At 45.3% G+C, this 16336-nt stretch overlaps 1 protein-coding gene across 3 annotated transcripts in view; it reads left to right on the plus strand.

The window, feature by feature from the left end:
• Nucleotides 1-290: 290 nt before the first annotated feature.
• The window catches only part of KALRN (kalirin RhoGEF kinase), a 769081-nt gene continuing 753035 nt past the window's right edge, over nt 291-16336 (plus strand). For all 3 annotated transcript variants that reach the window (XM_064291948.1, XM_064291977.1, XM_064292015.1), the window contains exon 1: nt 291-400. In XM_064291948.1, the coding sequence (XP_064148018.1) occupies nt 328-400 (73 nt within the window). In that variant the 5' untranslated portion in view covers nt 291-327. The remainder of the gene's footprint in view (nt 401-16336) is intronic.

Genomic DNA, 16336 nt, shown 5'->3' on the forward strand with positions numbered 1-16336 from the left:
GAGACAGGCGGGCGGCGAGGAGCACAGCCGCCGCCGCTGCTGCCGGAGAGCGGGCGCCCGGGCTGCCCGACCCGGCCCTCGGCCCGGCCAGACCGCAGGCGGCCAGCGCCCCGGGAAGGGGCGGCATGGGGGAGCCGGCGGCAGGCGCCCCGAGCCCGCCGCGCGCCGCCTGCGCCGCCGCCGCCTGCGCCTCCGCCTGAGGAGGGTCGGCGTCCTCTGCCCGCCGCTCGCCCAGCTGCCCGCCCTCGACGCCCCGCGCCCGCCGGCCCCGCGCCCCCGGCCGCAGGCTTGGCCGCCCCGGGCTGTCGGCGGACGCCCTCCCCAGTCATGAACCCCGCCGAGGGGGCCGCGGAGGACGGAGGGGCGGCCGACTCGGACGTGGACGCCTTCTTCCGGACAGGTGAGTCCGACGGGGCGAGGGGCCCGGCGCGCCGGGCAAGTCGGGGAAGGGGCTGCTGCTGGGGCGTGCGTGGTGGGGCAGCCCCCGTCGTCGGGGCCGGAGTGGCCGGACCCCGTCGGGGCGGCCGTGCTGGTCGCGCGCTCGGCGAGGGCGTGGGGGCTGGGAGCCGGCGCCCCTGGCCGCTCGCCCCGGGTGCCCGAGTCCCCTCGGGCCGCCGTCGCCGGGAGCGCGGGGATGGGCGATGTTGGATCACTTTGCGGCGCGCGGCTCCCGCGACCGGCGTCTCCGGCCCCTCCCTCCCCCTCCCCCAGCGCCTGTCAGCGGGGCTCCCGGCCGCCCGGGGCTGCACCCCTCCTCGGGGCCAGGCCCGGGGGTCCTGATGGGCGACGAGGGGACCAGGGGGCGTGCGGGCTGCAGACCGATGGGAGCCGGGCGGACCGAGAACGGCCGTGCCTGGAGCGCGTGGGGAGCCGTCGTCTCAGACTTGAGAGGCACCTAGGGGCCCCGGAGGGCGGTGGGCGCCTGGACCCCTCGTGGCGGTCCTCTTCTCCAGTGCCGGGAACGGACGAGCTTTTCGTAAGAAGCACTCATTCCTGGAAGTGTGAGTTAGCATCCCCCTCACACACACCCACTAAATCTTTGCTTGCCTGTAGCGTGTAGAGCCCCGACATCTGTCCTTTTCAGCTCTCTGCAGCCCCTGCCACCCCCCATTCCCCACGTCTATAGCTCCGACTGTTGCCTGGCTACACAGCCCCTTCCTCAGGACAGGCACTGACCACCCTCACCTCCCACCACCTGTGGACTTGATAGCCAGGGACTCCCCACCTCTCCTTTACCTGTAGCTTCCACCAGCTCCGTATTGTAGCTCCCCATCTCCCGTATGCGTGCAACCATTTTGTCCCAAGGAGTCCCATAAGTTATGGGAGTCCCCCACATCTGCCTTCTCTTTGGGAAAGTTGGATTAGAGGACATGAACTGGTGGGGTCAGGGGTTAGGTTAGCTCCGGAGGCTCTCTGCACATCCATCTGTTTCCTAAGCCTTGCCTTGGAGGTCATCTCTAGGGAAGGAGGTGGGGTGTTTTGTGGGGGAGACTTGTGGCTTTGGAAGTCAAAACTTGATTGGTCCATATGTTCAGTCTACAGTTAGCCTGGAGAGGAAAGTGCTGGAGGACAGGATCCGATGCCAGGGCCTGGAGAACGCAGAGGGAGCCCTTGTCATCCTATCCTGTCTTCCAGGGTTCAAGCTTTCCTCTCTCCCTCCTTTGTTTCCCCCAGACGAGTATTCTACATACACACACACATTCACGCTCACACACATATACACACTCAGACACGCTCACACACATATACGCACTCATAGACACGCTGACCAGAATCTAAAGCACGACTTCTAAAAAGGTGTCTGATCTGAGCTTGTAAGTGATACTTGGAAACGTTGACCAGGAGGGTCCCTCTGCACCCCTTGCCCCCCATCAGGGACAACAGTCTGCCTTTTCTTATTTTGGGGTGAAAGCTCTTGAAGTGGAAGCCTTTCCACCTTCCCGTTCTGGACCCCACTTTCACCTTTTGGTACCCATTCTTCCTTTCCCTTTCCTACCATCCAAATCTCTGTCCCTGGGAGCAGAGCTCAGTTTCTGGAGGCTTGCTAATTTCTGACAAATGAATTCACACAGTGTTAATGGTGTTAATGGCCTATAATGGTCCAATGTGTTACTTTTCCCAGGGCCTTTCAAAATGCAACGTGTGGCTTACATTGTCTACCGCTGGCTCAGATCACAGAGTAAATAGCAGACTGGGGTCAGTCTCCAGTGGGACTCCAGTTGGGGATATTCTCCTTCTTCCTGTTAAGGGGGGCTAGATCTGATGTACACTTAGAATCAGAGAAAAGGTTCAACCCTCAGTGTATAAGGCTGGAAGTGACTAATTATCTGTAAGGAGTTGCAGGAGGGTACAGGCCACCTGTGGCTGGGTCTAGGCCCACCACCCGCTCTGCATAGCCTGCATTCTCACCCCCTCTTCACTATCTGGTCTCTATAGTAGCTTTTGCTGGGGATTCTTAAGCCTGGAGAAGGCCATGTTTCTGAGCCTTCTGGATCCTGATTCCCCATCTCTGTGGAACATAGCACTATACTTTGTGGGCTGGATAGATTATAAATTTATTCAGCTGAAAAACTGAGAAACCTGCAAACAAATTTTCAAGGTCCGTAGCACTAGGGTTATCACCTTCTTTCTGGTAGAAAATTTTGCGTGCACAAAGACCAGGCTGGCAATTGCTTTGTCAAAACCCTGGCATACTGTGCCTTTAATTAGGCATGTCTCAAATAATTCTGTCATTTTGGTTCCTTACGGACCCTCTTCTTCTGATTAGTTTTGGTATTTCACTTCTCTTGATGAAACTGTTTAAGCCAGATTCCCTAAATCTTGCCCCCTGCATACACTGGGACACAGACACATACACCCAGCCCCACTATTCTTATAGTTTGGTGGATTCCAGATCACCTTCCTGAGAATTTTCAGTTCCAAGTCTGAGAAGGTGTGTCATAATAATAATTTTTACTTATCGCTGCTTATGAAGCAGAGGAGGGGAGATATGGAAACTCAGAACTGAGAATAGAAACCAATTGACTAGTCAATCAACAAGGACTTTTCAACTCCTACTAAGAGCCTTCTGCTGTTCAGGGTGCTGTGGGACTTGAAAGAAATATTCAAAGTGGTCTCTGCCCTCAAAGAACTTTTAAAAGAAGATTGACACTCACCGTTCAATTAGAGATTAATTAATTGCTGAAAAGAAGTTTATAGAACTACAGAGGAGGTGGAACCTGGGGTGGTCCTTGAAGGGTACAGACAAAGTTGAGAGGAATAGTGTGGGCAAAGTCATATGAGAGGCTGAGGCATCGAATCTGATGTTGGAAGCTTTTTGTGTCAAGGCCAAATGCAGCCGTGTCTTTGTGAGTGCATCAGCTGAGGGAGGAAGGGGAGGAAGAAGAGGAAAGGTTAAAAATAGAATTTGGGGAGAAACCCTTATTTAGGATGTTGTAGCAAAGGAGACTTGGTCCTGGAGACCCCAGGGAGTCAGCGTGGGTTCTGATGTGATGACAGGCTGCAGACAGGTTGTGCAGGAGGAGTGCTAGGGAAGTGTCATTGGATGTGATGAAAAGAAGGCCACCGTGAGCTCTTGGGAGCACAGTACTAGAAGAGGCATTCAGAGCAGGGGTGGTGGGGTGGGGGTGGGGGGTAAGTAGGAATCAGTTACCTGCAGCGTTTATCTGTGAAAGGAAGAAAGAGGGTTGTGTGCTGGCCAGAAGGGACAGCAACAAGAAAATGAGTTTAAATAAAACAAAACACCCTGAAGTCTTCTTTAAAATAAATAATAGTTTAGCTTGATTAGTAAAGACTATCTGCCTTGTGCACTGTACTCTTTTAAAGAACTACAACTTGAAAGATTAAATAGGAAGCTTAGAGGGCAGTGAGTTTGTGTTAATAGGGGGGACAACGTGGAAAAGGAGGGTGAGGATTTTTGTACAACTTGGAGAACATAGTCAGTGTCACTGAATTTGTACATGTTGAAGTTGTTGAATCTCGTGTATGCTCTGTAGTGTGTATTTTCAACAAGAGAAAAATAAAATAATTTTAAAATTTTTACGTTTTCCAAGGAGGCAGAAGAGGTTTGAAGGTGAAAGGGAAAGGGCTTGTGGAGAGGAAAAACTAAAGATGCTACAATGATTATTGAGTCAGGTACCTGAAGAGGTGAGACAAGAGTCGGCTCCCTAACAAAAGTAAGGGCTTACTTAGCTTTGGTAAGCAGAGGAGAAACTTCTTTCTTTAAGAGTTAAGGCAGGGATGGCAGGGGTGGGGGCGGGGGGGAGGCAGAATTAAGAGGACGAATGAAAAGAGATTGATATAAAATATCGCCTATCTTTTTGTTGAGCTTTGGTCCTATGCGTCCAGACATTTTCAGCTGGAGTGTTTGCTGTTACTTGAATTTCAGCCAGCCTCAAACTCAGCCCTGTATTTGTTTCCAACTTTCCAAACTAGCTTCTCCTCTTGACTTCCTTAATTCTGTAAGGTGGCATCTTCACTCGCTCAGTTATGATATTTAAAACCTTGGCATTGTCTGTGAGGAGCCTCTCTCCTCTAATGAACCTTGTTGAATTACCTTTCATATTTAGCCCTTAATGTTCATCTTCAGGGACTCTGCCCTAGGTTAGCCCCATTATGCCTCCCATGGACTTCTTTAGTAGCCCTTCATTCTCATCCTTTGGAACATTCCTTCCTCCCCACTCAAATTGGCATGTGCAGGCAGATTACACTCCTGAAAGCAGTACTTTCATTACATCACTCCCTGGCTTATGCACCCACAGTGATTCCCTAGAGTCTTCGGGGTCAAGGCCAAACTTCTCAGCTCAGGTCCAGCCAGACTGGTCTTCTCACTGTCCAAGGGCACCTTGACTCACGTTCTTCTTGAATCGTCCATCCTGTAACCCCTACTCTCCAAATCCAACTCATTCTTTAGGGCTTGAGCCCCGCCTTTTATTGGGACGTTTCACAGCCCACAACAACCAACTCTGTCCTCCCAATTCCTGAAACATTCATTGTCTATACTTATTTTCTCACTTAATCAATGGCATTTTACTTCCTTTCATACGTACAGGGTTGCCTCCCCGCTGAAGTTATTTGTTCTTTGGAGGTAAGAAACAAGATCTTTTTTTAAAAGCTTGTAATTCATCAAAAACAAAACAGCCCCCCACCCCAATGTAGATATTTTCTCATGTAAACATGGCAAAATATATATAAGCAGTTGTTGAATCCAGGTGGTGGCATATTGGTATTTGCTGTGCTTTTCTTTAAACTTTTCTCTCAGATAACCCTGCCCCCCAGATTGGGGAACTGAAACTACTGTCATGTTCAGATCATAGAGAAAGGAAATTTTTGAATAACAGTCTGTGGTTTTGTGTACAATTCTTTGAGGAAATATCACCACTCAGTCTGTACATTGCCAGGCACCTAAAAAGGGAGGTGAGTCTTACCTCCTGAGTTCTATTTTGCAGCAGAGGAAAAACATCCCTTTTTGCAGCAGAGGAAAAACATCATGATGAATGCAATGCTTATCATCCCTTAATTGTCTCTTGATTTTCCTCTACTTCCACTCATCATGAATGCCAATTGGACAAAATTGGAAGCTGAGCTTTTGGTCACACCATTTTCCAGGAACCTCTGGAGATACTGAGAGGACTTTGCGGTTATGAAGAGGGAATGTAGTTAATATTTCTAAGGTTGTATTTATATAAGCTATCTCTTCATTAAAATTTTATATAGAACATATCAGTAACATCCAGACTCACATCAATAAGATTTAGGAGGCTTTGCTTCATTCTTGTGCTACCATGCTAATCAGCAATAACTCCATTATTGACACATTCTGTCCAATTGTATTTGGTAATCTTTTGAATGAAGTTAAAGAGCTGATTTCAAAGGGCAGCTTGAGAAGACAAAGTACTATAATGAAATGTGCAAAGACCTGGAGTTAGAAAACTGAAAGGGAAAAACACACTCGGAATTTCTCAAGTTGAAAGAACTGAAGAAATTTTGAGTTGCTATTTCTAAGGACTCTATGGACAAAATATTGAACGATGCAGGAAGCATCAAAGAAGATAGAAAGAATTCACAAAAACAATGGTTGACGTTCAGCCGTTTTGGGAGGTAGCATATGATCAAGAACAGATGGTACTGAAGGATGAAGTCCAAGTTGCACTGATGGCCTGGGGATAAAACAGGGCTTCAGGAATTGATGGAATACCAGTTGAGATGTTTCAACAAATGGATGCAGTGCTGAAGGTACTCACTTGTCTACGCCAAGAAATTTGGTAAGCAGCTACCTATCTGAAGTAGATCCATATTTGTGCCCATTCCAAAGAAGGGTGATCCAGCAGAATGTGGAAATTATCAAACAATATCATTAATATCACATGGAAGTAAAATTTTGCTGAAGGTAATTAACAGTTGCAGCAGTACATCGACAGGGAACTGCCAGAAATTCAAGTCAAATTCAGAAGAGGACATGGAATGAAGGATATCATTGCTGATGTCAGATGGATCTTGGCTGAAAGCAGAGAATACCAAAAAGATGTTTACCTGTGTTTTATTGACTATGCAAAGGTATTTGACTGTGTGGACCGTAACAAATTATGGATAACATCGCAAAGAATAGGAATTCCAAAACACTTAACTGTGCTCATGAGGAACCTGTACATAGACCATGAGGCAGTTCTTTGAACAGAACAAGAGGATACTGTGTGATTTAAAATCAGGAAAAGTGTGCATCAGGGTTGTATTCTTTCACCGTACTTAATCAATTTGTATGCTGAGCAAATAACCTGAGAAGGTGGACTATGTGAAGAAGAATGTGGCATCAGGATTGGAGGAAGATTCATTAACAGTCTGCGATATACAGATGACACAGCCTTGCTTTCTGAAAGTGAAGAGGACTTGAAGCACTTACTAATGAAGATCAAAGACAACAGCCTTCAGTAGGGATTGCACCTCAACATAAAGAAAACAAAAATCCTCACAACCAGACCAGTAAGCAACATTGTGATAAATGGAGAAAAGATCGAAGTTGTCAAAGATTTCATTTTACTTGGATCCACAATCAATGCCCAGGGAATCAGTAGTCAGGAAATCAAACAGTGTATTGCATTGGGCAAATCTCTTGCGAAAGACCTCTTTAAAGTATTAAAAAACGAAGATGTCACCTTAAGGACTAAAGTGCACCTGACAAAAGCCATGGTATTTTCAGTTGCCTTATATGCATGCAAAAGCTGGACAATGAATAAAGAAGACCAAAGAAGAATTGATGCATTTAAATTATGGTGTTTGGCAAAGAATATTGAATATGCCATGGACTGCCAGAGGAATGAGCCATTTGTCATGGAAGAAGTACAGCCAGAATGCTCTTTAGAAAGGAGGATGATGAGGCTGTCTCATGTACTTTGGACATGCTATCAGGAAGGACCAGTCCCTGGAGGAGGACATCATGCTTGATAAAGTAGAGGGTCAGTGAAAAAGAGGAAGATCCTCAATGAGGTGGATTGACAACAATGGGCTCCAACATAGCAGTGATTGTGAGGATGGCACAGGACCAGACAGTGTTCATTCTTTTGTACATAGGGTCACTATGAGTCAGAACTGACTCGATGTCACCTAACTACAACAACAGTCCTTTGGAGGATGAAAGGAGGTGTTAGAATAAATTGAAGCTAAAGAAAGAAATTAGACGAGAGGTAAGAAAAATCTTTCTGACTGTAAACATTAATAAAATACTAAAACAAGTGAACTAGGCATTCTTCTTGGGTGTTGGAAGGTAAACACTTTTACTTTTTAAAGTTCTTTATGTTTCTGGAACTTGGCAGTTTTCTTCTGGAGTAGGCAGAATGCAGGTGCTACTGGCATCTAGTGAGTAGAGGCCATTGATGATACTAAACATCCCTCAGTACACAGGGCAACAAAGGATCATCCGGGTCAAATGTCAGTATTGCTGAGGTTGAGAAGCCCTGGTATATAGCCAGTAGATCATGGGCTTTGGATCAGATAGATTCAGCACTAACTGGGGGTGGGTTGTTGGGTAAATTGCTTTATCTCACTAATCCTCAGTATTCTGCAAAATGGGACTAATAATGGCTGTTTCACAGGTTGAGAGGATTAATTGTGTATAAAGTATCTAGCACTTTCTGACACACAGTAGGAGCACGAGAAATCCTAGCTATTTCCCATTGTTTCTGATGTCTTAATTATTAAGAAAATGTGTTGGCGTAGATGCTGGGGATCTCAAGAAGGGTATTGTAGAAGCACTTTTGACATGGGGTGGAAGAGGGTGCCAGAGAGACAGGAAGATGGAGTGTAAGGAGCTTGGGGTGTGGAATCAGAAGGCTAGGGGTTTAGGTCTCAGCTTTCATTTATTCATTTATTTAATAATTTGTTTGACAAATATTTACTGAGTGCCCACTGCAGCCACATACTGTGCATTGGAGGTTGATAAAAATCATTAAAAGAAAGAATACAGAGTAGGGAGGGAAAAGGATATAAATATACTCCCTGAGGGAACACTTGGGTTTAAGGGGTGGGAAGGGGAGAAAAAGCCTGTGAATGAGGCTGAGAAGTTCAGACCAGAGAGCAGAAGGTGAACGCTCCATTTTGCTCTTTACTTATTTGAATGATTTAGATAAGTGGCTTTAACGTCTGGGTAAGAATAACCTCCCCTCCCAGGGCTGTTGAGAGACTCAGATAAGATGCTGTATGTGAAAGGTCTTTATAAGTTGTACAGTGTTCTCCAAATGTATGCAGATAGTTCCTTCCCAATTGAACATTCTGTTACTCCAAGGGCTTCTTCCGACAAGTATTGTCTTATTTAATCTGACCTCCACAGGACCTTTTCAGTCTGGGAACAGATGTAGCCCTTCTCATTTTGGTTTTCCAAGGGGACTAGAAGGGGCACCCTCCTTAGATCAGGGCACACCTGTACTCTCCTCCATCTCTGCAAAAGTATAAAAATGCCAGTCTCCCTCCCCTCAACCCAGGCCCTGGGCCACATGGCCTGGTGCCATCTGGAGGAGCCTATGGAATGGAGTTCTTGCTTCCGCTGAGCCTCAGGTGGGTGCAGTGAATCATTCCCTTCCTGCTCTTGTCTGTCTGAGAGCAGTTCAGACTCCTCCTGCCACTCCTTTGTGCGTAAATGACTGGCAGTGAAATAACCAGGACGTGATTGACAGTCACAGAGATGTTGGATCAATAGAGCTGCTTGAAATTGTGTCTGCTAAGGAGTCAGGAACAGAAAGAACAGCCAGGAGGGCAGAGGAATTAATTCAGGGGTGGAAAGAAGAAACTGCTGGAGAATTAAGGTTGCCTCCTCTCCTCTGCCTCTGTGGCATTATTAGAAGGGAGCTGGACACTGGCTAGAAAACACAGATTCAAGGAATGAACAAGTAAGTAGGAGAGTGAAAAGTGGTAGATGATCTGTGCACTCAAAGAAGTGGTTACTTTTGGAGCTGGGACTTGAAGGCTGGTAGGATTGGGATGGGGAAGACAGAAAGTGTTGTGTTCTCAGGTTGTGGGAATGGCGTTAGGCGGAGGTGTGAACATCCAAGGCATGTTGGGGGGTAGTAAGTGGTTTGATTTATATGAATCAGAGGACACAGTGGAGGATCAACGGGAGGTAAGACTTAAAGGTGGGGTGAGGACCAGGTTGGTTGATTGTTTCATTCCTCAGACATTTGCTAGGCTCCCAGATCATGAAGGGCTTTGAATGGTAGGCCCAGGAGTTTAGTCTTTCTGCAGTTGGATTTAGGGAGCTGCTGTAAGTTTCTGAATGGGGCAGTGACATAATCAGGAAGATAAATATGGCGGCCCTGCAGAGGGTTGATGGGAGTAGAGGAGGGACTGGACACCAGGGACAACTTGGGAAGTTCCTATGAGAAGTTACAAGCATCTGGACTTGAGATACCACAATGGAATTAGAGAGGAGGGGATGGATATGAGGGGTGTTGTGTAGGTAAAGCTTACAGGACTTGGCAGCTTGGATGAAGAGGTGCCAGAGAAGAGGCAAGAATCAAGGATTGCTTCAAAGGTTAGAGCCTGGGTGACTGGGAGGATGGAGGTGCACTTAATGAAAATCAAATATTGCAGAAGAAGAGGAGGAGCTGTGGGAGGCAGGAAGAAAGGGAAGATACCAAGAATTTGGTTTGGAACATGTTGAATTTCAGGTGTCAGTGAAATAGCTAAGGAGAGGTGTTGATTCAGTAGGTGGATACTGAAGGGAGTCTGGAACTTTGGAGGAAGGCTGGGGCTGGAAAGACAGATTTGGGAGATATCTGTAAGAAATTGTGCCTGGAGCTATAAGAATAGATGAGATAATAAATGAAAACCCTAGAGGCCCAAGGACGGAACTGTAGATTCAGGTGAAAGAAGAGCTGGAGGAGAACCAGGAGAAAGTAGTGCTTGGAGAAAAACAGGCAATCAACAGGATCTAATGCTGCAGATGAGAACTGAGCAAACGCCATTGGTTCTAGAAATTGGGAGATCATTGCTAACCTTTGAAGTAAATTTCAATCGCTTATGGGAGGTAGAATTAAAATTGCAAGGGGAATGGGGAGTGAGTGGATGGTGCGAAAGTGGTGGGAGTGCATATAGATGACTCTTTGGAAAGGTTTGACTGTGAAGGGAAGGTTAAAAATAGAAGGTAGTTGGAGATGGGTAACAGCATTGAGGGGAGGTTTTTTTAGGATAGGGAAGATATGCAAATATCTAGGGGTGAGGAGGAGGGAGAAGGCAGGCATGAGGAAGAGAATGAATATTAGCAAAGAGAGGAGGAAATTGATGGAGGAAGGTCCTCAGTGAGCAAGGAGGTGTGGATCTTGAGGTAAGCTGAGGGGTCAACACTGGGCCAGCAGAGGATGCTTCTTTCCTGGAGACAAGAGGGAAAGCAGACCTCAGTGAAGTAGCTGGCTGGCAAGGACCTCTGCTGAGGGCACAGTACTCTGGAAAAATAGCCCCAGTAGGAGAGCATCATCTGGCCTGAAGACTCAGGGGCTAGTGCTGCCATATTTGGGGAGGATGGCAGTCCAGACTGCGGGTAGTTGTGAAATGGGTGGGCTGCGTTCATGTGGCCCTAGGAAGCCTTTGGGCAGAGAAGCTGGGAAGAGATCCCAAGGTTATCCGTCCTTTTAGAAGTGCTGGTAGCTTCCTTTTGTAGGCTAAGGTGGGATGTATTCCAGTGGGGTCTACAGAGTCACTGCTTGCAGAGTTCAGCTAGAGAGTCAAGTGATAGCAAGTGAGTTAGGAGGGAGGGAGGGGGACTCGGGCAAGAAGGTGCCGGGCAGCTTCCTGGGGAAGGGGGTATGCCTGGCCATCAGGTACTGTATTTACCAGAGGTAGAACCTGCTCCTAAATTTCCAGAGTTTCCTTAATGCCTCTAGAAGGCCTAGAAGAAAGCGGAAACAGAGTAGGGATAAGGGAAGAGCTTCTCCATTCTTACTCATAAAGAGGAACCCCTCACATAAGAGGGGAGATGCCAGAGAGAAATTGTGGCTGGAGCTATATTCTTACATTCTTACGGCTCCAGCCACAATTTCTTGGCCCTGAAACATTCCCTCTGCGCTTCATTTCAGAGGCAAACCCAAGATCTTGCATGAAGTGAAAAGCTCCATTTCATCAGAGGCTCCCCAGAGGCCCCAGGAAGGGCCTCCAGAGGGTGGGGAGTAGGGATGGTGCTATCAAAAAGTGGGCTCTGGGGAGATGGGCCTATCTTCCTTAGAGCAGGAGGGGCTGGGGGAGTGTCTTTAGGTTTGGCTGAGTTTGAGAAGCTTCAGTTTTCTCATCTGTAAAATGGGTAAAGAATAAACCCTAATTCTCAGAATTGCTTGATTTTTGTAGATTATACTGTATATTGTAAATAGTAGTAGAACTAGAATTATATTATTTGAAATATACGTAATATGATTATATTACTAATATAACTATATTACATATATATAAAAATATATTACTAGTTAGATGAATCCATTTATTTTCCAAATCAGGAAAATTATGATGCTTCAATAGCTTGCTTTCTCTCTCTGTATCCTTCCTCCCTCCCTCCTTCCCTTTCTCCTTTCCTTTTTCTTCCGTTTTTCTTGGTAACAGCGTGGAGATAGGTAGGATGTCATTTTCAACTTGCAGATATAGTTTTTCCAGGGCATAGCAGGCAGGGGCTGGGGATGTAGCTAAAATCCCAGCCTTTGACACTCTTACCCTGTAGCCTGCAGACAATGGACATTTATGGGAGGGGGGCACAGTATTGAGTTGGCAGCTGGACAGTGGGCCTAGAAGGAGGCCCCAGAGAGACTGACAGATGGTTAATTGGATGTGACAAAAGGGGACTGGGAGGAGGGGTCTTGGGCTCCTATGGGATTCGTGTCTCTGACTACTTACTGTCTTAGAAAGGAGCTTATGGGGAAAGGGAGGAGTGGCTCCAGGAGCAGTTGGGGAAGAAGATTGGCAGGACTCCATGTTGGGTGTGGCTGTGGAAGGACTGGGAGCCATTGAGAGTAATGTCGCAGCTATAAGTTGGAGGAAAGGTATAAGATTTTAAGTCTCTTCTCTGTACCCCAGTGTACTGACATGTGATATTCTCAGATACTTGGATATAGAGAATGCTTAAATAATACTAGAACAGTACAATTTTCCAGTCATTTTTCATGATCCCAACCACTGAATTTTAACAGTTAAAGGTACTTTAGATGAGAACTGGACAAAGAACCGATCAATTTCAGCAGGGTACTAGATTTCAGTGATAGATCTTATTCCTGCATTTGTTCATTCACCTGTCAAACACCAGTGTGTACCTACTAAGTGCCAGCCACCAGGGATACACAAGCAAGTTAGAAATAATCCTTTCCCACAATCTCGTGGGGTTGCCTGACACACAGACAAATGATGGCAGAGTAGTAGGATAAGTTTCAGAAGAGATTTTCACAGTGTACAGTGAGAATATAGGGGAAGGATCAACAACCTCATTTGGATGGGTGGGAAGGATTCAGTGACGAGGGGATGCTTGGGCTGAAATGGATGAGAAGGTGGCAAAAATGAAGACTGTGAGGACAGACCACCATTCAGGAAGTTAGGTAATAAAACTAAGGAGAAAAATAAAATGGTAATCGGAGAACATTCTGGGGGTACTGGTAGTATTCTGCTTCTTGATCATAGATGTGTTGTCTGTCAGATTTCTGCGAGCTGTAGACTTATATGTGCAAATGTGTGCATGTGTATTATACGTCAATAAAAAGTTTTTAAAACCATTATCAGAGCCCAGTGAATTTTTTTTTTTTCTTTCAGAGAGAGAACAATCTTTGCATGTTTCAAAAAGTCATAGAAGGAGGCAGTGGATAGAGACCGAAAGTGTTATAGGGTGGAATGTGTGAGGCATCAACTTCCTCATAAGCTGGAAAAGGATGAGATTCGGGCAAAGAGCTTATCTCTGGAATGAAGGAATACCTCTTCACCTTTTCCTCTGTGGTTGAGGGAAAAGACCAAGGGGCTTTCAGGTTAGATGCTAGTGCTCTTATTAAGTTGACCTCACTCTTCTCAGCAAATAGGAGCCAAGGTCATGTGCAAGGACTGAGAGGTGCTGGGAGCCTGAGATAAGAGGAAACAGAGTGGATCCACTCTTTGGAGATTGAGTGAGAATTGCATAAAAGGACTGTCTGTCCAGTTGTGTTCAGAATGGGCTGGGAACGCAGGGTTCTGCATCTGGCTTAGCCCTGAAGGCTCTGAGGTGGGGTTGAACACAGTGGACTCCTGAGTTTGTGGGTAGTGAGATGAGCAAGAGGTCTGAGATGGAGATGAGGTGTTCACCAGACTTGTTTGGACACTCACCTCTTCCCAGAGCTTTACTGGACACCGATGGCTCTTGCATCTTTTGAAGGCTCTGCCTTAGAAAATGTTCATGTCTGGTTTCCCCAGGTAGGCTGTATATACCTTTTGCTATGAATTTGTCTGTTTTCTTTTCAATACCCAGATCAGTGTCTTGCAAGTAATACTGGTTCCGTTAGTATTTGTTGTCTTGATTTTTTTTTAAAGAGCAATTTATTGGTGTGTAGGCCATTTGGGAGTTTTATAATGAAACACTGTGCTAAGGAAATGAATTATTTTTTGTGGACAGGCAATTCTACCTCAAACAAAAAGATCTATGAAACCAACATTGACTGTGAAATATAGATATCTGTTGAGTATGGATTAATTAGAGGGAACCTCTTTTGTCACTTGCCTACAAATATTCATATATTTCACAGGCACTGGAAAAGCAAGTAAAAATGTGCTCTTTTCTCAGAAAACCTGTGTAGGAAAGTTCAAAAATACAAATTGATCAACTAATCAACAATGAGTATCTGTCATGTGTCTAGTATTATGCCAGACACTAAGGAGGATATGAAAGATGGGTAACACATGGTCCTTGTCCTTGAAGAGTTTATCATCTTGTTGGGTTGGAGGGACTGATATAGGAAAAATGGCTAATTGGAGATCAATCAGAAAGTTAGTTTCACTCATTTGTCAGTTCACTTAATAGGTGTTTATTGAGTGTCTACAAGTTAAAAGATAATTTAAATAAGTGGTAAAACAAGATTTTATTTGAAGGGACTTGATTTTAGGAATACCTTCATTGAGTATTTATTTTCTATATTTAAGTTTTTTTTTTTAATATAAAAATAATCCTGGCTCCCTTGAGCATTTGAAAAATATGATGACGTATAAAGAACAGCAAAGTCACTGCAATCTCGTCATCCACAGAGAGTCCCTGTTTGTTAATTTGAAATATTTCCTTCCGGTCTTTTGTCCTACGTGTACTCTCTCCCTTGATCCATGTTTTTTTTTTTTAAATCATTGAATTAAGGTGAAAGACAAGTTTGAGGAGATACTTCTTCCTAAATGATGCCATTTTCCCCAATTAACTTGTATCTATGATAAGCTATTATACATATATCTATTGAGCTAAGACAGACAATCATAAGTCAATTTACCTTCATATGGGGATAATGTAGGAAGACAGCACCCTTTAGCTGTTTGAAGGAGCAAGGGCAAACACATTTAACTGTTGCACAAATTATTTACGTAAAACAAAAGTGTAATATATATGGTCTAAAGTGAAAATACCCTTTTCTTCTTCTCCCTGGTGTTTTTTTTTTTTCTTTTATGTGTGTACGTGTTAGAGCCCTGGTGGTGTAGTGATTAAGAGCTCAGCTGCTAACCAAAAGGTCAGCAGTTTGAATCCACCAGCTGCTCCTTGGAAACACAATGGGGCAGTTCTGCTCTGTCCTACAGGGTCGCTATGAGTCGGAATCAACTTGATGGCAACGAGTTTAGTTTGGATTTGATGTATGTGTTGGATATACAAGTGCATGTTTATATAAATGCATGACTTTCATTCTTATTTCATTTAACAAAAATTGGATCTTGTGTGCCAGTTATTCTGCAGCTTGCTTTTATCGCTTTGTAATCATGGACGTTTTTCTCTGTCAGTCCGTATAGATCTGCCTCCCGTGTATTTTAAGAGTTGTGCAACGTCCTCTTACGTGGATGTGTCATGTTTTATTTAACCATTCTCTTAATGATGGGCATTTATAACCTATCTTTTCTGTGGACTAGTGTTTGTCCTGGGACATTATTTGGTCCAAAGAGTAACAAGAAGGGTCACTCATGGTTTAATCCTTCTTAAAGGTAAGACAACTGTAGGTTCAGGATGCTTCCTTGGTGTTGACCCTCGGGAGAGAGGGAGAACGAGGATAACCTTCTGCGTAATGTTTCAGGACAGTTTTGTCAGTGACATTTAAATAAATGGTAGAGACCATTTTTGGCTTCTTGCTGTGTGCCTTTAAGTGATTTCGGAGCCAGATTTGCAGTCACCATTAACCAAAAAAGCCACATGTGTTCTGTGGGCTTGAGTGCGATTTAGTTCCAATACCACAGTTAGGAATGGAAGCCTTTAGGCTGTGTGTGCAAAAGCCACAGTCTGTGTTTGGCCAGAGAATCCAGGGATGTGATTCTGGAGACCTTGGTTTCCAATTCTACCCACCACTGATTAGCTCTGCGACTTGGCCAAGCCAGTTAACATGTCTGTTTTTACAGATGGGACCTCTTTCCTCATCTGAACGAAAGGGTAAAAATACTGGCCCTGCCATGCCTCATAGGAATAGTATGAGATAAAGTGAGCTAATGGGAAGAAAATGCTTTGGAAAAACAAAATTGCTGACTAAATGAAAAGGGTTTCTGTCAGCTGCCTTTCTCTGGGGTCTCCCTTGGTTTTGAGTGTGGTTGAAAGCTGAGATAGGGGACTCAGATGGGAGCGACAGCTGTACTGTGCTTGAGGACTGTACATTTTTTTGTCTGGTAGGAAATTGGCAGGACTAGAGAC

The sequence above is a fragment of the Loxodonta africana genome, chromosome 1, assembly GCF_030014295.1.
Source record: "Loxodonta africana isolate mLoxAfr1 chromosome 1, mLoxAfr1.hap2, whole genome shotgun sequence".
Taxonomy (NCBI): domain Eukaryota; kingdom Metazoa; phylum Chordata; class Mammalia; order Proboscidea; family Elephantidae; genus Loxodonta; species Loxodonta africana.